This window comes from Delphinapterus leucas, chromosome 2, assembly GCF_059928025.1.
Source record: "Delphinapterus leucas isolate spDelLeu-1000000601 "Yukka" chromosome 2, BTC_Dleu_Yukka2, whole genome shotgun sequence".
NCBI lineage: Eukaryota > Metazoa > Chordata > Mammalia > Artiodactyla > Monodontidae > Delphinapterus > Delphinapterus leucas.
The window spans coordinates 33,324,215-33,347,048 of NC_143130.1; the positions used below are offsets into that span (position 1 = coordinate 33,324,215).

At 44.6% G+C, this 22,834-nt stretch overlaps 2 protein-coding genes across 7 annotated transcripts in view; both read right to left on the reverse strand.

Annotated features, from left to right (window-relative positions):
* Positions 1 to 567: 567 nt before the first annotated feature.
* SNRPA1 (small nuclear ribonucleoprotein polypeptide A') lies at positions 568 to 13,186 on the reverse strand. Its single transcript, XM_022554534.3, has 9 exons — positions 13,030 to 13,186; positions 11,286 to 11,433; positions 10,207 to 10,285; positions 6,207 to 6,253; positions 5,815 to 5,917; positions 5,148 to 5,227; positions 4,663 to 4,738; positions 3,917 to 4,010; positions 568 to 786 (listed from the first exon to the last, which is right to left on the reverse strand). The coding sequence occupies exons 1-9, from the start codon at positions 13,109 to 13,111 to the stop codon at positions 728 to 730; spliced, it is 768 nt and encodes a 255-aa protein (XP_022410242.1). The 5' UTR covers positions 13,112 to 13,186; the 3' UTR covers positions 568 to 727.
* A 7,677-nt stretch (positions 13,187 to 20,863) lies between these two features.
* The window catches only part of PCSK6 (proprotein convertase subtilisin/kexin type 6), a 187,454-nt gene continuing 185,483 nt past the window's right edge, over positions 20,864 to 22,834 (reverse strand). For 4 of the 6 annotated variants that reach the window (XM_089906643.1, XM_089906644.1, XM_089906645.1 and 1 more), the window contains one exon: positions 20,864 to 22,018. In XM_089906643.1, the coding sequence (XP_089762769.1) occupies positions 21,834 to 22,018 (185 nt within the window). In that variant the 3' untranslated portion in view covers positions 20,864 to 21,833. Of the gene's footprint in view, positions 22,239 to 22,834 lie in introns of all 6 variants that reach the window. The other 2 variants (XM_022554547.2, XM_022554545.2) reach the window with 1 other exon arrangement.

Here is a 22,834-nt window from a genome sequence, read left to right on the forward strand (position 1 = left end):
CCCACCTTGATTTTTACATTAGCCCAAACTGGCCACAGCAGGCTGTTAGGACTGTAATGGGCACCCAGGAGCTGGACACCACGCCTTAGTGGGCTGCCGGGCAGCCCCGACTCCTCCACTGCGTCCTCAGCGCTGGAACGTGCTGCTGCTCTGCACAAATCCCACCAACTGACAGGCAGACATCACATCCCCTCTAACTGTCCCAACCAGCAGTTCATCGTTTGCATGTTTGTACATAGGGTTAAATAAAAACTTTAAAGGATGTTGACTTCTGTAAAGCCCTAGAGCCTGGCTGCCTTTAACAAAGCTCTTGTTATTCTTCATGCAGAAAAAAATGCACCCAAGATCACAAATTCTGACAATCAGTGGCAGCACACAGATAATCTTAAGTTTTATTATGAATTTAAAAACCTGAACATTTCATGAGGACTGGGAAGCCTACCCACAAGATCCGCTCTCCTGCATTTCCAACTCCCACACGTCCAGGCCTCACCACACACACACCCCAATGACGTGCAATCCGCAGCACAGCGTGTCCTTATTTGCACTATTGATAGAAAACTGGCATTTAGATTTCAAAATCTTTATTACAAAATTACCAGCAGTCTTAAGCATTTCAACAATGCTTATGAACTCTACTTTGCTGACACAAACAAGGCTATTCAAAAAGCAGGACCTGTCTGAAGTGGACTATTGTATGTCCTGAGATCCTTAGAGGCCACCCTGCTCAGGACCCATTTGTGACTGTGTCTTCTTCCATCTCCTCTTCACCATCATCAGTGGGGCCTAGAGAAAAACACAAAGCCGGAAGTAATATCAATGCTAGAGAACGTGCTTGCTCAGTGTGTGAGCACCCATCCGTGAGGCTGCTGTGTGCCAGGCCCTGGGCAAGGTACAAAAGCCCAACAGCGGCCTCTGCCTTGAGGAGTTTAGGGACTGGAGACCATCTATCTTTGGCAGGTATTGGAAAGGATTGTCAGTTCCTAAGGGGAAGGGTCACAAAGGTGTTTTATGAAAGTCAAACTCTTTGCTTGCCATTCTAGTCAAGCTGATAACTCTTTTTTTTTTTTTTTTGCAGTACGCGGGCCTCTCACTGCCGTGGCCTCTCCCGTTGCGGAGCACAAGCTCCAGACACTCAGGCTCAGCGGCCATGGCTCACGGGCCTAGCCGATCCACGGCACGTGGGATCCTCCCGGACCGGGGCACGAACCTGTGTCCCCTGCATCAGCAGGTGGACCCTCAACCACTGTGCCACCAGGGAAGCCTGATAACTCATTTTTTATAAACATAAGAAGCTTACGCTTTGTGTTTTGTTCTTGCCACTACTATGGGCAAAGAAACTGGGAACACTCAAAAAGATAAAAAAAATTTAAAAAAGGGGCAGAGGGGGAATACCTACCACATGCTGGGGATAGTCAGTTAGTGACTATGTCTCTAAATTAAGAAAAATATGGCAACAACAATGAAACAGTTGTTATTTGTCAACAATTTATTGCAGATATTTTAGTCAATGTATTCTGATAAAGGAAATGTTTTAACCCTGTCAATGTTAGGGAAAATTTCTCATGTTTGTTTCTAGTTAGACCCAAACATTACATTTCTAGATACAGGAAGTGCTACTCAGAAGCCTGGGCCCACTGAAATTGACAGAACCAGGAACAATCTCCATCTTCCTGTCCTCAATGTGCCCGCATGTTTAGATGACACTGAAAAATCCAAAGCTAGCCTAAGGCCCAAATAAAACACTTTAGGGGAAGCAAATTAATTCAGTAATTTTGTTATACTGCAGTCCCAATAAGCAATTAGACACAGCTTCCTCCCCCAAGCTGTTACCACGGAGTCTTGAAAGCCTCTGACAGACCTGTATTGTTCTCAGGACCGCAGACCTCCTCCGGCATGGGGACTGCAGGCCTGCAGTCCCCGGAAGGGCTGGACTTGAGAGCTCACTCTGCTGCCCGTCTCACCACATTCCCCCCCATCCCTTGACCTTGGCTCACACTGTCCTCCTTCAGTCCAAGTGTGCAAGGCTCTCGTATCACAGGTTTTCTGCCAGTGCAGTTCCTTGCCCCGAGAATGCCGTTCTGCCTTTGTCTAGTTCAGGGGTTCTCAAATACTTTAATTTTAGGACCCAAAGAGCTTTTGTTTAAGTAGATTACGTTTATCGATAGTATGTTAGAAAATTAAAAGTATTTTAAAAAACAGTTAATTCATTAAAACAATAAATCTATTATATAGTAACAATGTTTATATTTTTATAAAATATAACAATACCAATATTTTCTAAAACAAAAATATTTAGTGAGAAAGTTGGCATTATTTTCTAGTTTTGCCCATCTCTGTAATGTCTGCCAAATAGCAGCTGGACCCTTGTACTGACTTCATCATTCCACTTGCTACAGTATGTTGTTTTGATTAAAGGGTATGAAGAAAATCAGCCTCACACAGACATGTAGTTAGACAAGGGAGGAGTATTTTAAGTCTTTGCAGGCAGTTGTGGATATTCTTTTCTGATACTATGCCCAAACTTGACAGAAGTGGTAGTTGTTTTTTTTTTTGGCCACGCCACTTGGCTTGTGGGATTTTAGTTCCCCAACCAGGGACCGAACCCAGGCCCACAGCAGTAAAAGCCAAGTCTTAACCATTGGACTGCCAGGGAAGTCCTGAAAGTGGTAGTTTCTTAAAGGTTAGATTGCAGTGTGGAGTCTGAAACCTTATCAATGAACTTTTCATACTCTCTGACTTGAAAATCCACCGGTTTATTCTGTACTCTGAATGGATGCATGACTCTGTAACATCATTTGGAAAACGTTGTTCACTGAGTTATACAGGTCTTCCAAATGTTGACCCATTTCTTTATATGTTATATAAAAAATCACATTCATTAATAGCAACAATTTCCGCAGAGAAGTCTGGAAGTACTGGGAAACTGTCAAGGTTACAATTGTGGAAAAATATTTTCCCAGCTTTTAACTTCTGCTTGAAAATTTGATTATCATTGGTAACAAATACTGGCTGCTCTCCTTGAAGTGGCAAGCTCACTTCACGTTGGTGAAGCTGCCTGCCTCTCACCTGAGCCAGCACAAGCGCAGGGAGCCAACCACCCATGTAGGCAGAGGTGCTTTATGCACCCCCATTCCATCGTCACCCAGGAAACCAAAAATGTGTGCCCCAGGGCCCTAAGGACCAGACGGATGAGAACCACTGGTCTAATTAATGTCTTACTCATTTTTAGCTTCAGTTCCAGCATTATTTCCCCAAGGAAACTTTCCCTGAGCTGCCAGTCTAGACAGAGGTCTCAGTTACATTCATATCAAACTTGTAATACGCATGGTCTGGGGTAGTTTTCACTTTATACCCAAGTGTCCACCAGTTTGCCTGACAGAAAGCTGGCATTTACTATCAGAAGGGCTCACACCCTATGCTCAGTGCTACCTATGAAGTATCTTACTTAGTCCTCCCAACAACCTTTTGAGGTTACCATTATCACTATCTCAGATTTAAAGATAAGGACACAGATTTAAGAGTAAGTGGAGATTAAGAAATTTACCCAAGGACAGAACTGGTGAAGCTAAGCTCTGACCCTCAGCCTGTCTGGCTCTGGAGCCTGTGTCCTCATCTGCTAAGCTAGCCTACATGGACAGGGGTCAAAGGCAACACGGTCACCTCTACTGTTTGCTTTCATTCCATGGCTATGAAATAATGTTTGTCTCAACTTTTACAAGAATCCCAGAGTCCTAGAACATAACATTATTTAACAAATGATTTCTCTTCAAAGAGCATTTAAAGGCATTTTGTGTGGATTACATTAGATGGTAATGAGGCACTATTGTAGCATTCTTGGGTCGTAGCATCTAAACTGTTTTGCAATCACTCCAAGTGTACCATTAATTTGGAAACACAGACAGAACATTGTTACCTGATCTGCGTTCTCTGCCAGGTATCTGACCGGACTGAAGCAAGCCCTTCAGCCGCTCCACTTCAGCCAAAGTTGATGCGTTTGCTATAGCATTCTGGATGCCAGGAGACAATGGAGACGGACAGTTACTTTCATCTAAGCCTCCACCACCCAGAAAACACTCACAGGAATTCACACCGTCTTTTTGAGTTGGAATATTAAATAGTTCTTTGTTGGGGGAAGAATTTTACTGGCACAGTGAAATCAAGCCCAAAACCAAATCATAAATTTCCAAAATTGGTAAACAGCTGTAGACCCTATTATAAGAGAGCAAATAATCGCTGCTCGTGTCCTAAAATCTTAGCTAATTCAAGTACCTATTTGGAATTATGCTACTGGATAATTTAGGAGGCAGTATTATAAAATTAGGATTTCTCATCAAGCAGGATCTTTCAGGTAGCAAATCTTTCAAAGTAAAAATTAAGACAGCATGCAAAGGTAACTAACTGTTCAAATAAAACACATCCTGGGAAAATGAGAAAGACCAGAGTTGCCTCCACTTTGACTGGCTCATATAATTAATTCAGGTCAAAGTCTGGTCATATGATATCTTTAAGCTAGTTTTTCCTTACACAAAACTACAGCTGGATTCTAACAACTGTGGGGAAAATTTGCAGTGTTTGATTTATTACTTGGGTTATTACATAATTTTGTGTCCTAAACCCATAACAGCTCACTCCAGTCCAAGAATCCTAACACATGATTACCTTGATTGCTTCCACATCCCCTGGAGATGGCCCACCTTTCTTTTTGTCAGTTGGCAAACCAGCACCTGGATTGAAACTTGGGAGGGGAGGGAAGTACAAAACTGTCAAATCCAGACCAATAGAAATTGCTTCTCTTTTACTTTCAAAAGCTTTTGAAAGTAATTCAACCAGTGTAGTATCTTATCTTTGTTAACAAACTGATACAAGAAACTCTCTCCTTCAGAAACACCACCCAGTTCATCTTCCTACAGAGAAAGGAGGACGTATATAATATCACACTAAGACTGAATACTGAAATATTTGCTCTGCGACCCTGGTAGAAATCTCATGTGATACATGGACCACTGATGGTCATGGATCATCATCACGCAAATTTAGTACTGTATTAGTCACAGGTGTTTCATTTCATTTTGCAGGAGGCAAAATGCCAGACAGATAATGTTTCTGAAGGTGAAGTGGAGTGAAGTTGGATATCCGGATCTTACGTTTTGCTTCTCCTGGCAATATCCTTTGCAAGCTGTGCACCCCGTTTGCCCTTGAACATTTTCTCTGCTTCCTGACGCTCCTACAGCGACACCACACACATAGTTAATGGAAATAGGAATACCACATGCATTTAGATGCATTCCTCAGAAAACATGGAAGAAAACTCTCCTGGAATACTCTGGGCTGGTGAAAATACCACAAAGCCAATTTCACATTAAAAGGAGACACAGTGGTCGCCTTTCTGGTGAAGGTCCTTGAAGAAAGTTCCCTCTCCGAGTTTCAAGGAGGGGCTCTCAAGGAACTAAGAAGGTTAAAAAAAAAAAAAAAATCCCCCAATAAAGGGAAAATCATTCTAACAATTAAAGGTACTGAAACGTGGATTACATTACACTCCCCACAGGGAGTGCATCTAAGCAGGCCGTCTGCTGTGACAGTGCCCACAGCGGCTCTGAGGCTGTGCCACCTCTAGAAAGGCCAGCCCCACACAAGACAACCGGAACTCAAAGTCCCACCATAAACACCGTATGCGAAAATTGACTCAGCACCCCCTCCCCATTCTCATTATAAACCAATGATAAAAATCACTGGGCCATTTAAAAAGTCAGTAACGAAAGTATAAAGGAAAACACACCAATCTATAATGACTTACAACAGAGTAATACTTACTTTTAGTTTCACCTTCTGGAAATCCAGTACTCTGACTTGTGGAACTTTATAAATCACATATAGTCTGTAATGCTTCTTATTTGTTACAGGATTCCTTAGAATACTACAAGAAAAGGAACAATACAGTGCCAATGTTGTTCACAGCACAGCATTCAAGAGGTCCATTTTAATAAAACCTAATGAGTCCATGAAGTAAGGCAAAGTTCACTATTCTTCACATTTCAATGTCATAAGAACTTAACACTAGGGAAATTTTAACATAGCCCAAAGGAAATACTTTCAGTATTTGTTTTTTAAAGGTACTTTTTACTAACTGATGACTTTAAGATCAAGGCTGGTAATGGTGTTATTTTAAAAGACTTTATTGTCACCACCACAAATAATTTCCATACCTTAGGTAAGTCAATGATTTGAGAGATGCCAAAGGGTCCAGATCACCCTGTAAAATAACAGCCACAGGTAAGAACATGAATACCACACCCCATTTTGATACTGTGAAATGGTGGATGCCTTTGGAGCAAGGACTGATCTTGTCTTTTATGCATTTGTTTTTCCTGCCCCAGAACCGCACAACACTAGCACATCACAGATGCTTGGTACATTTCTACTGAATACCCTGGTTCATAAATTTGAGCTTCTTAAACTTAGTATCTTGGCCACAGCAGTTTCTGTCTCAACAGCAGAAGAGACCAAAAAAAAAAAAAAAATCATTTCCTGTAGCAAGTTCAAAAGGACTACTGAGGTTAAAGCAGTGATTGAGAAAAGAAAGCAATGTGAAAACTGCTGTAACTTTTGAGCAAGTTGTTCACATAGGGAACCTCAAACTGTGATCTTGGTGTAAGGTGGTTTTTCCTGTTGGTGCCTGGGAGCAACACGGGTATGTCATCTTTGAGGGAAGGCAGCTTTATTCTAGGCGCCCCCAAACCTTTTCAAATAAAATTTTCAAGGACAAGGAGTACACTTAAAAAATAACATATATATTGGGCTTCCCTGGTGGTGAAGTGGTTGAGAGTCCGCCTGCCGATGCAGGGGACGCGGGTTCGTACCCCAGTCCGGGAAGATCCCACATGCCGCGGAGCAGCTTGGCCTGTGAGCCATGGCTGCTGAGCCTGCGCGTCCAGAGCCTGTGCTCCGCAACGGGAGAGGCCACAACAGTGACAAGCCCGCGTACCGCAAAAAAAAAAAAAAAAAAAAACGTATATGGGAAGAAGGCAGGTTAGCTTTTGAATCTTCCCAAGTTATGTCATAAAACACAGTGCCACAAGGATAGGAAAACCAAAATGTACGGTCAACTACAAGCAAACTAGATGAAAAGGTACTCTGGCAAGAACCTAACACAGAAGCCAGTGAGGACAAACTACTGTGAGAGCTACATGACTTGCCTGGTGACAACATCCATACAGGAAGAAGAGAGGAAAGGCAGAGAGGTGTCCAAGAGACCCGAGAACTCCAAAGCAACTGACAGGTACCCAGTTTGAGAAAGGATAGGCATGTCCCAATAATGAACACATTAAGTGTGTGATGACGCCTGAAGGGCTCGAGCAATCTGAGACTTCACTCCACCAGAAACTGTGCCCTTTCCAGAACAAAGCCCCACATGGAGGAGAAACTGCTAGAACAGATCTGAACTAAGTGGGACAGGGCCAAGAGGGACAATAAGGAAAAAAGTACAAGTAAAATCAGGGGAGGGCAATACAGCCAGGTGCTCAGAAAGCTGCCACTTTTAAATACCTCACAACAGCATGGGAGGGAGCTCTAAAGCTTGCTACTGGCACACCATCACTAAAGGAAATCTAAAGAACAATCCAAAAAGGAACAAAGGAAGACAAATATTGCCTGACCTCACTTTTATGTGGAATCTCAAGAAAAGTCCAACCCACAGCAACAGAGTTGAATGGTGGTTACCAGAGGCTGGGGGGTGGAGGAAAGGGGAGATGAGCTATTGATTAAAGAGCACAAACTTTCAGTTATAAGATAAATAAGTTCTAGAGATTTCAGGTACAACACTGCGACTATAGTAAAAATAACATATGGTGTACTCAGTATGATAAAAAAGTAGATCGCAAGTATGCACACACGAAAAGGTAGCTAGGTGAAGTGGTGAATATGTTAGTCTGTGGTAATCATTTCACAATGTATACATATATCAAATTTCACATTGTACACCTTAAACATATATAATTTTCATTTGTTCATCATACTTCAATAAAGCTGCAAAAACCAAAAGAAAGGAAGAACGGTAAATTTAGTCACACACACAGACACACATACGGACTGTGCAAAACACAGTGATGTCTTCACGGGGGGGTGGGGGGTGGTGAGATGGTTATGGTGCCACATTATTCAGGAGGTAGAGGTGCTGGTTAACTGCTTTACACTTGGATAAATATGGGTGTGCTAATTCCTAGGATGCTAAGAATAGAAACAGAGTCTATTTAATAATTAGTTAATCTCTAAACTATCAGAAGGAGAAGTGGAATGCCAAAAAAAGAGAGAGCGAGCAATACAGGAGAGGAAAAAAATTGCAGATAGATGGAACAAATAAAAAATTCTAGAAAAGAAAGAAGATAAACTCAAATATACCAGTAATTACATTAAACATAAACAGACTATTTCATTTAAAAGTCAGACTTCAGACTGGATTTAAAAAAAGAATCCTATCATATGCTGTTTTCAAGAGACAAATCTAAAATGTAAGTACAGAAAAACAATGTAAAGTTAGGATGAAAGAAATGATTATGCAAATACTAATTGAAAGAAAGCTTGTTTTGGTATACTGCAGCAGATAAAACAGACAACCAGGGTAAAACAGCACTAATAAGATGTAAAGAGGGTCACCACACATAAAAGGTTTATTTCATCAGTAAGATACATAAAATTTGGATATATCAAATAAAATAACCTAAAAATATATAAAACTAAAATTGACAGAACTCCATGGAAACAGTCAAATCCACTATCATGCAGGATTTTAATACACCTCTTTCGGTGACAGCCTTCATCTTTGCAAACAGCTTTAAACACAATTACAACACACAGAATATACTGCCCGCATCATGCCACAAGTTCCCTATGAACGCACATACCTCATATAGTTTAGAAAGGACATGCCCTCAGATCAGTGCTTTCTTACTTTTGGAGTCAAGTACTCCTTTGGGAATCTGAAAGAAGCTTATAGACCTCGTCCACCAGGAAAGGAACAATCAGGGAAATAGGGAAGGGAGGGGTTAAGGACATAATAACCTTAAATCAAGTTATATCATATGAACTTAAACATCCAGTATTTAAGTGAGAAATTTAGGTTGCAAAACAATGTATAAGCTCAATTTTGTTAAAAATTATACACAGAGCAGAAATTTAAAAAGCATAAAAATAATCATATCCAAATAGAGAAAATGAAACTTGCCCCCTATCTTATAAGAAACTGGATTTCAGGGGCTTCCTTGGTGGCACAGTGGTTAAGAATCCACCTGCCAATGCAGGGGACACAGGTTCGAGCCCTGGTCTGGGAAGATCCCACATGCTGAGGGGCAACTAAGCCCGTGAGCCGCAACTACTGAAGCCCGTGCACCTGGAGCCCATGCTCCACAACAAGAGAAGCCACCGCAACGCGAAGCCCGCTCGCCACAACTAGAGAAAGCCCACACGCAGCAACGAAGACCCAACGCAGCCAAAAATAATAAAATAAATAAATAAATTTATAAAAAAATAAGAAACAAAGTATAATTTTTTTTAAAAAAAAAAAGATTTCAAATGGATCGTTGATCTAAATGTGGAGTAAAACAATAATTTCTTGAATAAAACTCTCCAACAAAATTTAATGTATGTCACATATGTAATTTTCTAGTAGTGACATTAAAACAGGAGAAACTAATTTTAATAATACATTGTTTTACCTATTTTCCAAAATATTACCATTTTAATGTCAGTTTAAAAAATTTGATAGTTTATATTCTTTTTTTTTGTACTAACTCTCTAGAATCTGTAGTGTATTTTATATTCTAGTATATCTTAATTCAAAGTAGCCACTTGTGGCTAATAGCTACCATACTGGACACTGTGATTCTAGAAAACAGAATATGTGAGTTTCTTTATGACCCTGGGGTAGGGGAAGCTTAACAGAACTCAAAAGTACTAATAACAACAGACTGATGAAATGGATTATGCTTGAACTAGGAACTTCTCTATCAAGACCCTAAGAGAGTCAAAAGGTGAGCTAGAGAGTGGGAAGATACTTGCAACACATAACCAAAAAAGGCCCATTTCCTGAATTAATTAAGAAAAGAAAAAGGATGATGAGATAATTTTCTGAATTTTCCAAGTTTTCTATAAAAGGCATGTAGGTACCTTTAACTCCTCCCTGCAAATACGTTTTTCCCCTGTTCAACTTACCAATTCCACAAGACTGTTGTTGGTGAGAATGAGTTCTGTCAGACAGGGCAGAGCCTGATCAAGTCCCTCACCTATACGGCTAAAATAAAAAGAAAAAATCTTAATGAAAGTAAAAATTAAGTAAGCTAACAACTTCATCTAAGCCCTTGCCCAGAGGACTTCAAAGTGGGAAGAACCTTAGAGATCTTTCTTCCAACACTCTAACAGAAGGAAAATGAGGCACAAAGAGGAAAATTGTCTGAGGTCACAGAAGTGGGATGATTTTAAAACCCATGCCTCCTGAAATGCCTCCTGAAAGCTGCCGAGGGCTCTTTCCACTGCTACACTATCTAATGAGACCTAGGACGAAGAGAAAGTCCTGTGTAAATAGACTTACTTTGCTCATCTCAGCACTTGTGTGCAGGTAGCACAGAAATACAAGTGGTTCTGCATTCACAGCTCAAGCACAAGATACACCAACCAAACCACAACGGAATAGTTAACTCATGAGAAATACACCTATTAAAAAACCGCAACTCAACACCCAGAACTTCTTAATGACATTGTCTGTAGACCTTTAATAACTTTTCTCCAACAAAATTTACAGAGATGATGAACGTGGGTCAAAAAAAAAATCTTAATTTCAATAAGCTATATTCTAAAAATCAGCTGCAGTTAAACAAAAACAAATAGCAGAGGATTTGAGGTAGAATGAGATGTTCAGTCAAAATATAATTGTTGAATTTTATGTTATCTCTTTAATATGACCCCTCTGATAATTTTAATTATTATTTTAGAAATCAACCAAAATATGTACAAAGCAGCATGTTTTTAACTTAAATTAGAAACTTACCATGAACATGTATATATACACACAAGATTTCTGAATAAATGCAAATAAGACTAGACCAATGACAAATTAATCTCTGGATCTGTATGAGACAAGTGCAGCTCATTTTCCATTTAAGAAATATGTAGGTTAAAAAGAAAAAAAAAGAAATATGTAGGTTTAACTGGCAGTATATACTGCAACTTCTTCAGGGAACTCTGCAACATTTACTCTAGGGGGAAAAAGCTACTTTCCACTAGTAGACAATTACCATATTCTGTTGTTGTTCACTAATAATGTTTTCAGTCTTCTCAACAAAGGAAAACCATCCAGTTTCCTGATTTCATTGTCAGAAAAATCAATGGCATCAAACTGGTCTAAGGTAGCGCCTAGATTTTCAATGACAGGAATTTTATACCCTGCAAAAAGGAGGAAAAAAAAACACCCACACAAGTATTAATATAATTAAAAGGCACCTAAAACATTAGCAGCATTTCATGTAATTGGACTCACAGCTAATGTTCCTTCCAAAAGTGTTTACCTAGCACCTATGCCGTTGCCAGACACTGCCAGGTTACTGGCACATAGTACAAGGAACAAGACAGTCACAAGTCCCAGCTGCCATGAAGCTTATAGTCTAGCAGTGGACATGAGGATGGCGATGGTGACAAGGGCAGTAATGATGAGAATACTTACTAGCAGTAACTAGTACCTAACAGTTTTCAAGAATATTTACAAGGTGCCTCATGCTGCTCTAAGCAAGGCCCCAGAGCTAGTGAAGTGGCCTAAGAGGACTTTATGCTGTGAGCTGCTTAACTGTCAGCGTCCAAACGTTGTTCACACATGGTGGACAACAGCCCTCAACCTCTTTTGCATCCCACAGGCCCGATTCCTAGAACTCATTGGGATGTCTTCATGATATCATGACAGTTCCCCCTTACTTCACCTCCCCCAGCTCAAACCCAGAGTTGAAAGTCAATAGTTCACACACAATGGTAAGTCACCCTGTGGACAACTCAAATACTCCCTGATTTGTCTAACACGGGCATAATTATTGTGCTAAGTGCTCGGAGAAAAAAAGAAGTTAAACGAGCCAAGGTGAAAGTACACAGTGCAGAGCTGTAAGGGCTACATCAAAGTAAGTGCTGCACCAAAACAAGAACTCCTCAACGTTGGGGTGCACTTCAGACTCAGAGAGAAGGCAAGGATCACCTGTGCCAAGACTGTGAAAGCGGTCGGTTACGCTTGAGTTGAACCTTTCTCTAAGAAACTTAGTTTCAACAAAACGAGAGTACTGAGTTTTGTCAGCAAACAAAAAAGCAAGCAGGAAGCAGAGCCCGCAGCCGTGCTGCTCCGGCGACCGCGCTTTCCCCGTGGGAGCGAATCTCAGGCCAAGACTAATTATCTTATCCCCGGAGAAGCCGCCCCTTAAAATGCTGACGAGCTGCACGCCGAGGCGGAAATCACTACAGGAACCTAACAGTTCGGGGGCTTCCGCGACCCTTCCGCAGGCACCGGGCAGCGCCAGCCTCGCTCCCACAGTCCGCTCTTTGCAATGTTCTGGTAAAAGGGGAAAAGACGACTGAAGCCAATGAGGGGCAAATATCGGGAAGACAATCGCTTTTGTCCCGTACTTCGTCTCCTCGCGCCCTTACCCTGTCTACACTCTCACGACAGCAAGTTAACGCGTCTCGCTCCGCACGAGGGTCGCAACCGCTAGATCGTGTATTTCCCGGCCCCGCAGCGGCTCAGGCCGCGAAGCCCGCCCGGCTGGCCCGGCACAGGCCCGCGGTCCTACCGGAGCGTTCCGGCGGCCCCGTGTGTGCGGGGAGGAGCTGGGGTGAGGGGCGCCTCGGAAGGGCCCAGGGACGGCTTTTCGCCGACGACAGCGGGACCCAGCCCGGCTCGGAGCCCGGGACGCAGGCCGCCGGCCACGCTCCGGCCCTGGCGCACGCGGCTAGGCCGGGCCGCCTGGCGGGCGGGGAGGCCGGACCGCCCGCCCCCGTCCGACTCACCCCGCAGGTCCAGCTCGCGGTCCCGCACGGCGTTGGTGTACTGCGCCGCCTGCTCTATCAGCTCCGCCGTCAGTTTCACCATCCTGCCACCTCCCGCCCGCCCGCCGCGCCGCGCCGCCCGCCGCGCCGCCCGCCGCGCCGCCCGCTCCTCTCGCCCCACCGACGTCCCGGCATGCCCCGCGCCCGCGCCCGCGCCAGGCAGCACCAATCGCCGCCGGCGTGCGCGGGCTGAGCGGCGTCCAGGCCGAAGCAATCGAGGAGCCACGCCCCTGGGCTCGGGCTCCGCTCTGGTTCTGGCTCTGTTCCTCTGGCACCGCCGCGGTCTGCAGGGCCCCCGAGTCCAGACAGCTGTGTCCGCAAGTTAACAAAATGTGAAAGCCCCCAAAGGGAACTTTCTCGTGCATCTGTGCACCGTGAGGTGAAAGGGAGGCTGTGACTGTCCTCACTCCACCCGTGGGTCCAGTGATGGGTCCCGGATTTTGGCCCCCGGCGTACCAGATGAGGACGGGCTGGGTCGCCCGCCCCGGTCGAATTTGTGGTTAGGCCTGTGCTCTACAGACAATTAGATATTCATGTTGAAGCCTGGTACACAGGAAAGCGCGCAGATCAGAAATCTGCAGCAGAGTGAGCACAGCCGCGTGGCCGCCGCCGGCCTCCTAAACGAACACTATTCGGAAAACCTGCCCCCCTCCCCCCTCCCCAAGGGCAACTGCGAATCCAGCACCATAGATTAGTTTTGCTTGCTTTTGATATAGACTCATGCAATCTGGTTTTGTGCCTTCGGCTCTGTGTCGTGCCTGGAATCCATCCAGGTTGCAGGCAGCAGAGGTTTGTTTCCTTGCTGTTGTATAGAATTCCATTGTGTCTCTCACACCATAACTTATCCATTTTGCTGTTCATGGACATTAGAGTTTCCAGTTTGGGGCTGTTCTGCATAATGCTGCTATAAATTTTCATGTGCGTGGATCTGATGCACATGCATCTTAATTTCTCCAGGAGTGGAACTAATGGGACATAGGATGTGGTATCATCGATAGATAATGCCTGACGATCACTGCCAAGAGGCTGAAATAATTTCCACAGTCTCTAGTGGTGTGTTAGGGTTTCCATCACTTCCAACGTCAGCCTCATTGGCACTGTCAGTCTTTATAATTTTAGCGATTCTGGTGGGTGTGTAGTGGTATTGCACTAATGCTTTGCTTTTCTCTAATAACTAATAAAGTTGAGGATCTTGTGTATATGTTGTCCACTCTTGATATCTTTTGCAAAGTGCCCATTCAAGTCTTTGCCCATCTTTTTCTATTGGGTTGTCTGCCTTTTATTATTATTATTATTCATTATGGGATTTCTTTATATATTCTGGATATGAGTATACTCTGTGGTTTACCTTTCACTTTTTGTTTTTTGTTTTTTGGTTAAAACTGCTTAAATACCAAAGACCTCACAGGGAGTGGAAATACTGTCCTCATATACATCCTCATTATAATCCATTTTGGTCTAGGAAAACATCTTATTCCCCAAATCACCAAATCATGATCTGAGCTGTAAATTGAATCAAAGGGATAAGAAATGTGACTGCCTCTCCCATTTTGAAAAAGAAACAAGCTTTCAAAGGGTCCGATTCAAGAATAGATATCAGAAGAACTTCTTAGCTCAGGAAGCCCTGCCCATTGACAGTGTCTTTTGTCCTATCTTGGGGAGGACACTTTTACTATGGTCATGTAGGTCTGGGACCCAGAAAGGGTTTTCTGCTTACTGACCTTTTCACCGCTAATGAAAAGGTGTTGTTTAATGACCAGAAGTTTCTAATTTTTACATAGTTCAGTTTATGTGTATGTGTATTCATGTGTGTGTCTTGAGAAATCTTCCCTCATCTCCAAAATGTTTTTCTGTATTATCTACTAGAGGCTCAGTTGTTTTATCCTTCACATCTAGCTCTCCAATTCCCCTGGAATTGATTCCTTTTGAACTTTCTATTGAAGCATGATATACATGCAGCAGACTGCAAACTACACACACCCAAGCAACTGACATCCAGATCAAGAACAGGAGATTGCACATTCCAGAGGCACACCTCTTGCCCTCTTCCAGCCACACCCTTGCCCCAATGTTAACCACTAATCTAACATCTTGCGTAGATTGGCTTTGCCTAGTTTTGTATTTATGCAAAATGCAATTGTACCTTATGCATCTCTTGCTTAACCTGTGTGTAGATGTAGTTCATTTATTCTCGTTGTTATATAGTTTCTCACTGTGTGAATATTCCACAGTTTGTCTATTCTGCTGTTGATGAGCACGGGTAATTTTCAGTTTGGAGCTATTATAAATAGTGCATCTACTAACATTATAATAAATATCTTTAAGTGAACACATATACTGATATATACTTGGAAATAGAATTGTTGGGCCATAGGGTTTACTTACTTTCAGCTTAAGTAGATACTACCAATTTTCCAAAGTGGTTGTACCAGTTTATACTCCTTACTGACGTTTCGTATCGCCTGTCTTTTTAAGTTTAGCCATTCTGGTGGGTTGGTAGTGTTATCCCATTGTGGTTTTCATTCTATTTCTCTGATTACTAACACAGTTGAGAACTTTAAAATATATATATTTATTGTCCATTTAATTAGCTTTTGTGAAGTGTTTGTTTAGGTGTTTTGTCTGGTTTTCTATTGGGCTGTCCTCTTTTACTGATTTGTAGGTGCTTTTTTTTGGATAGAAGTCCTTGTGAGATAAAAGTACAGTATCTATCTTCCCTCTCTCTGTGGCCTTTTCACTCTGTTAATGCTATCTTTTGGTGAACAGAAGTTCTTAATTTTAACACAGTCTAATATACGAACTTTTCCCTATATGGTTAATGTTTTTTGAGTCCTCGTTAAGAAATCTTTGCCTATGCCAAAATTATAAATCTTTTCTTCTAAAAGCTTTATTGTTTCCCCTTTCACATTTGGATTTGCAATCTGTCTGGAATAGATTTTCATACATACTCTGAGGTAGGGATCAAGATATATTTTCTCCTCATCTGGGTATTCAGTTGATCCAGCACCATTTACTGAAAAGCCCATCCTTTCACCATTGTGCCACAGTGCTACCTCCTTTTTCATAAATCAAATGTCTAAATATGTGAGGATTTACTTCTGGACTAGCTATTCTGTTCCATGGGTTTAGTCGCCTATTTTTGCATACCATCTTACTGTCTTTATAATAATAAGATCTATTTTACTCTATTTTTTTTTGCGGTACGCGGGCCTCTCACTGTTGCGGCCTCTCCCGTTGCGGAGCACAGGCTCCGGACGCGCAGGTTCAGCGGCCATGGCTCACGGGCCCAGCCGCTCCGCGGCATGTGGGATCTTCCAGGACCGGGGCACGAACCCATGTCCCCTGCATCAGCAGGCAGACTCTCAACCACTGCGCCAACAGGGAAGCCCTAAGCTCTATTTTAAAACTTGATATTCACCTCAAAAAAAGAGCCACTTTGTTTTTCAACATTGTCTTGGTTATTATTGCCCTTTGCATTTTAATAGAAATTTTAGATAAATCTTGTATCTAAAAATGAACCCATACTTTGATTTATATTGTATTGGATCTGTGGATGAAGGGAGTTTTTTTTTTTTTTTTGCTGCGTTGGGTCTTCGTTGCTGCGTGTGAGCTTTCTCTAGTCGTGGTGAGCAGGGACTACTCTTCGTTGCGGTGCATGGGCTTCTCTTTGCGGTGGCTTCTGTTATTGTGGAGCATGAGCTGTAGGCACACGGGCTTCGGGAGTTGCAGCACGTGGGCTCAGTAGTTGTGGCTCATGGGCTCTAGAGCGCAGGATCCAGTAGTTGCGGCACATGGGCTTAGTTGCTCCGTGGCATGTGGGATCTTCCTGGATCAGGGATCGAACCCGTGTCCCCTGCATTGGCAGGCAGATTCTCAACCACTGTGCAAGCAGGGAAGTCCCTGAAGGGAATTCTTATCTTTACAATATTGAGTATTCCAATCCATAAACATTTATTTAGATCTTCTTTGGTTTCTCTTAGTGTTTTATAGCTTTTGTGTAGAGGTCCTATACCTCTTTTACTAGATTTATTCTAGTTATTTAATAGTTTCTGATGCTGTTGTAAACAGTATCTTCTATTTTAAAAATTCCATTTTCTAATCATTGAGTGCTGGTATATTGAAATACAGTTGATTTACAGTGGAAATACAATTGATACTGGCATTGTATCCAGCAGTCTTGCTGAAGTCATTTACTAATTCTAATCATTAATCTATAACTGTTCTTTTGGATTTTCTACATGCCTAACCCTGCTCTTTGAGAATAATGAACGTTTTATTTCTGCCTTTCCAATTCTTATACCAGTTCTTTATGTTTTGCCCTATTGCTTTGGCTGGGATCATCAGCACAGTGTTGGATAGTGGACATCCTTTAGCAGGCATCACTTCATAGCCCAGGGGCGGGGGTGCGTAGGGGACGGAACTCTCATCACCTGATCAAAGTTAACACCACCAATAATGGAACAAGTCAAAGTCTTGTATCACCTACTAGGATGCAATGACAAGAACACAGCGTGGCTTCGGAGAGATTCATGTCAAAGACGCTTGACCTGAATGGAAATATGAGGAAACCTCAGACAAGCACACACTGAGGGGCAGCCTACAAATAACTGGCTGGTCGTCTTTAAAAGGTTCAAGGTCATGAAAGTCAAAGAACCAAGGAACTGTTCTAGATTGAAGGCTAGAGCCCTGATGAGTACATGCAGAGTGTGATCTAAATTGGACCCTTTTGCTAAGGGCATTATCAGGACAGCTGGCAAGACTTGAATCCAGTCAGAGGATTGATGGTAGGAATATACCAATTTCCTGATCCCCATGGTTATGTAGGAGAAGATCCTTGTTTATGGGAAATAATTTAAAGTATTTAGGAGGTGGTAGGATATTACATCGGTAATTTACTTTCAAATTGTTCAGGAAAACATTTCTTTGTACTGTACTTGCAACTTTTCTGTAATTTTGCCTTGCGATAGATTGTTTCAAAATAAAGAAAACAATCCAAACTTCACTTCATTCCCGAGAGAACCACCAGGTGGAGTCCTTAGACCAGAGAGCTGATTTGACAAGCCCTTCTCTTATTCAATTAAAAACAAAAGGGTAAGCAATTATACTCCAATAAAGATGTTAAGAAACAAAAACAAGACAAAACAAAAAACAGAAGGGTTTATTTCTTTACTTTAAAAAAGGAAAGTAGTACGGGTTTCCCTTGTTTCAGCTCACAAACAGGGACATAAGCTATAGCTGGTTTTATTCATTTTAGGGTATCTCTAGGAAGTTGAGAACAGGTTTTCTTTTTTGATTTCATTTCTCTTGGCTAGGGTTTCTCAGCCTCCTCGGCACCGTTGACCTTTGGGGGCTGGATAATTCTTTGCTGTGGGGACCGTCTTGTGCATTGCACGATGTTTAGCAGCATCCCTGGCCTCTACCCACTAGATGTCAGTACAGACGTCTCCAGGGAGACAAAAATCACCCCCTGGGTGAGAACCATTGTCTTTGCAATGAGATGTGCTCTGCTCTGGGCACGCTGGTGCCCATCTGCTCAACAGGACCACCCTTAGTGTAGCTGATACAGAGTGGGGGGTGCCCGGGGGGGGGGGCAGCTTTGGGTGGTAGGAGCTGCTGTGCCATGTAGGGGGTGCTGTTCCGTGCACGGACAAGGCGCAGAGCCTAGGGCGTCAGGACAGCCTGAGACAACCAGCAGGACGGATAAAGCCTTGGCTCATGAAGGAAAGCAGCCGAGAAGTCTGGGACAGGATGCAAACTCCTTTCTCATGACAGTCGGCCCCTAGCTGCCTCTCAGCCGGCTGGGCAGAACCTTACAATGCCAGAGAATGACTATGGTGTATTACTTTCCATCACCCTTGCTTGTTCTTATTAAAATAACCTTCCTTTTACTTCACTTCTCCACCTCCTTCCCCTTTGCGTCCTGTGATCTAAACCTCCACCCCTCACCTGCTCCCAGGGGCCCCAGTGTGCCCCAAGCTTGCAGGCTTAAGGCTCCTCCAGCCACATTATCAATGATTTAAATGCAATGAAGGGCAGTCCCCCAAGTTCAAGGGAACTGCACCATTGGCCACATTTAGACTATGTTGCCCCCCTCCCCGCCCCACCGTTTTGTACTTAAAGCTCCATTCACCCCCCTCCTTCCCACTGTAAGTGCATCTCCTGTAAAAAGTGCAATTCTCCCCAGCCCTTTGAAGAGGTACAACGTATAAAATCAGCAGTGGCCTGGGAGGGATGGGGACGTGCATCTGGGGACCACTGTGAGGTGCCAAAGACTTTGGGGACAAGGTCAGAAAAATGTCATCCCCTGGCAATAAAGACAGCTTAAAATGTTTGGCCAGCTGCAGAAGTGACCATCCCTCCTGCCAAGAGCCAGCCTCCCTCCCGGGGCACACGATGGAGCACCCTCGTCAGTGGGCGGCCCCAGACAAGTCACTTCAGCTCTACGAGCCTCGGTCTGTGAAATGAGGGGTTTAGAGGACACGAGTCCATCATGCAAAACAAAATCCATAGACGTGTCCTGCCCCAACAGAGTCCAGATAATCTTAAGGTCAGACCATTTGCAAACAGGCATTTTATGTGGTCAGTCCCTTTTAACAAGGGGGTGACTGGTTCTTAGGCCTTTGTGAACACCTTCTCAACTCCGCACTGCACTCGCCACAGGCTGGCCCAGCCACTGCCGGGCGGGTATGTGCTGCCCGCTGGCCTTCTTGTAGGTGGTGTCCTTTGGTAATAACAGGACTTGATTTCTGGTTCAGTTGCAAACATGTTAAACCATGAATTCTCAGTGGACAAAAAGCTCTAGGGGCTAAAATGGTGCCCTGCACCAGAGGTGCTTAGCAAGTTGCTGGTATTAATTCAATCAGGCTCCTGGTGGAGATTGAATTCTTACTGATATTCTGCCCAGTCCTGGCTACTGTCTCCCAAACACACTCACTCAGTCCTTCATTACGTCACATTTGACAACTCGGGCCAAGTCCTGCTCCTGGCGGCAGCTAGCTGGCGGGTCGCATAGCCTCCCCCGCTTTCCGAGAGCTGCACGCTGCTCCCCACCTCCGGCCACGTGGTCACTGGAAGGGCTCCGGGGCCACGTGTCCCTGTGGCCAGAACTGGTGGAACTGGGCAAACACGGATGCAAGGCAGACGAACCCGGGCCCGAAGCAGATTCAGAAATCTTTAGAGGGCTGGATGGGCACCAATTTTTCTTGGGAGCTCTGAGTGGTCTTGTCATTTGTCCCATCAAGTGGACAGAGAGGAGGCACTGCTGCAATGAGGGTCCAGGTGACAATGCTGGTCCCAGGGCTCCCAAGCCCCGGCTACACCTTTCCTGAAATTCCGAAACAACCCTGAAATCCCAAAACAACGGCCCTCCCCGACTTTTGTCTTTTCCCAAGTCAGTTCTAGTCAGTGCATTTCCTATATTTGCAGACAAAGGACTCCTAGTAAGTACAACTCCGACCTCACAGAGAGGCCAGGGTAAAAATCCCATGTAGCGCGGAGCCCACAGGTGCGGGGATTTCAGCCACTGTGCGGAAGACAAGCTGTAACCTAATGAAATCACACTCGTGGCTAGGTGAAGAGGCTTGCAGTCTGGGCTTTCGTGGCCCGAAGAGGGTCTGTTTGCCAAAGGACACCCTGGAGCTGGAACTTTGGGATTCTCCCACGACTTTGCGGCAGCATTATTCGCTAAAGCTCAAAGCCCTTGAAATAAAAGCACACGTAAAGCCATTTCACACACTGGCCAGCACCCACGTTTCAACGTTGTGCCTTGGGAAGAAACACAGGCTCCTTTGCCATGAACTGTTAACTCTTTTATTAATTTAGGGTTAACACTGTATTTGCTTTGTGGATTTCATTTTCGGAGTTGTGGATTCAACAAACAACAGCTGGGCTCCCCCCCAGCTGACAGGGGACTCGTCAAATGTGTTACAGTCAAAGAGGGGAGCAGGACGAAATGGAGAACGAGCTCGAAAAAATTTAAGGCAAATGTTACTCCCATATTAAAGGGACTTGATCAAGCAGATCTGTGCATATCAATGAAAATATATGAAATATTTGTCAAAATAATTAACATTGGTAAAAATTAGAACACGTAGCTTATAAAATACCCACACAGGTTTGGCAAAAATAAATCCAGCCATGTCGTTAGGCTCATAGCACACACAGACACAGGGGCGCCCACCTTAAGAACAAGTCTCCTGAAAAGCAGGGCCAATGTATTTTCAAAGCAATTCCACAAAATGGGACACGACAGACAATTAACAGTTCACAGGCTGGGTTTACATTTTGGTAGGAAGAATTGCTTGGTCGTTGGGGCACCTTTTGGCCAGCCCCCAGGACGCCTCCTGTGTTAGGCAGAGGTGACCATTCATCTGGGCCATGAGACTCCCAGAGACACAGACAGGATGCAGAGACCAGGGACCTTCAGCTCCCTCAGAGGAAAGGGCGGCAGAGGAAGGAGGGTCCCTCCAACCCATCCGTTTGGGATTAGACTTTCTAAGCCATGGCTGCAGTTTCAGAAATCGCTGATTATGGAGAAATAGATGCTCCATCCCCAGCGGTCACACGTTTGCCCCGAAATCCGTTTTATTTACAGTCTGATCAGACCATCCCCCAGACTGTGGCAGGCAGATGAGCAGGTATGCCCCTTAGCCCTCCATCACGCAGGGGCACAGCCCAGGGGTCTGCGGGCTGCCCAAAAGCACGGGGAGAAGAGCAATGCACCAAGCATCCTGCCTTTCTGCTTTGGTCTCGAAGATTCAGTAAACTTATGGTCCCAGAAGCTGCTCTGAAGCCGGAGCTGTGGATTCCTGGAATTGGTTCTGTTCCCGTTGTGAGTTAGCCAGAAGAATGGAGCCAGCAAGCAGGGTGTGAGAGGACATTGCCGACACCTCCTCAAAGCCCTCACCCACCTGGCCTGGGCGCCCAGAGATGCCGCGGAAGGACCTCGCTCCTGGGGAGATAAAGCTGTCAGATGCAGGGTACCACTCCTGAAACGGACTCTGGCCGACAGCCTGGAGGAAGGTGGATGGACAGACAGGAGGGACCCTGCCTTGTGCGGGCGGCCGGGCGCCCCTACCCAGCCAGGAGGCAGGTGCGGCAGCAGAACTGGATGAAGAGCTTGCGTTCGCAGAGCCGGTTGGACTTGACCATCTCGCAGAAGGTCTCATCGGCTGGGCCCCCGGGAAGGAGAAAGGAGGGACATGTGAGATTTGGGGGCCAGTTAGGATTGTTCCCATCACCCCACTCTGCTGGGGACATAGTGGGAGCGGGGGCGGCAGCCCTCCCAGTCACCCCCGTGATGTGTGGTGGGCCTGGCGTGGCAGAGGCCAGAGCTGAGTCTGGGAGACAAAAGCAGACTCGGGGTGGCAGGGGAGTGGGTGGGGCCTGGGGACACCTGGGCTGTGCCAGGGAGCCCTCGTGGTCCCTGTTCCTCTTCCTGGACAGCTGTGCTGGGGGACTTGGGAGGAAGATGGGGTCAGGCCTGGCAGGGGCAGGATGGAGGCTATGCCGTGATCCCGGGGACACCCCAAATGGGGGAGGAAGGGGGTCACCAAGAGGGAAAGGCTGAGGGGGAAGGGAAGAGCCATGGAGGCTGGCCCCTCCCCTCGGCAGCTGGCTTTTGAGAATGTTGCCATTCATGGGAACCGGGAGACCCCCCCACCCCGGGGACAGCCTCACTTTCTCGGGCTGGATACATAACCCAAGGAGGTGGCTTCCTAAATCAGGAGCTTCCTGGCCTTTGAAGGGACATAATTCTGCAAGCCAA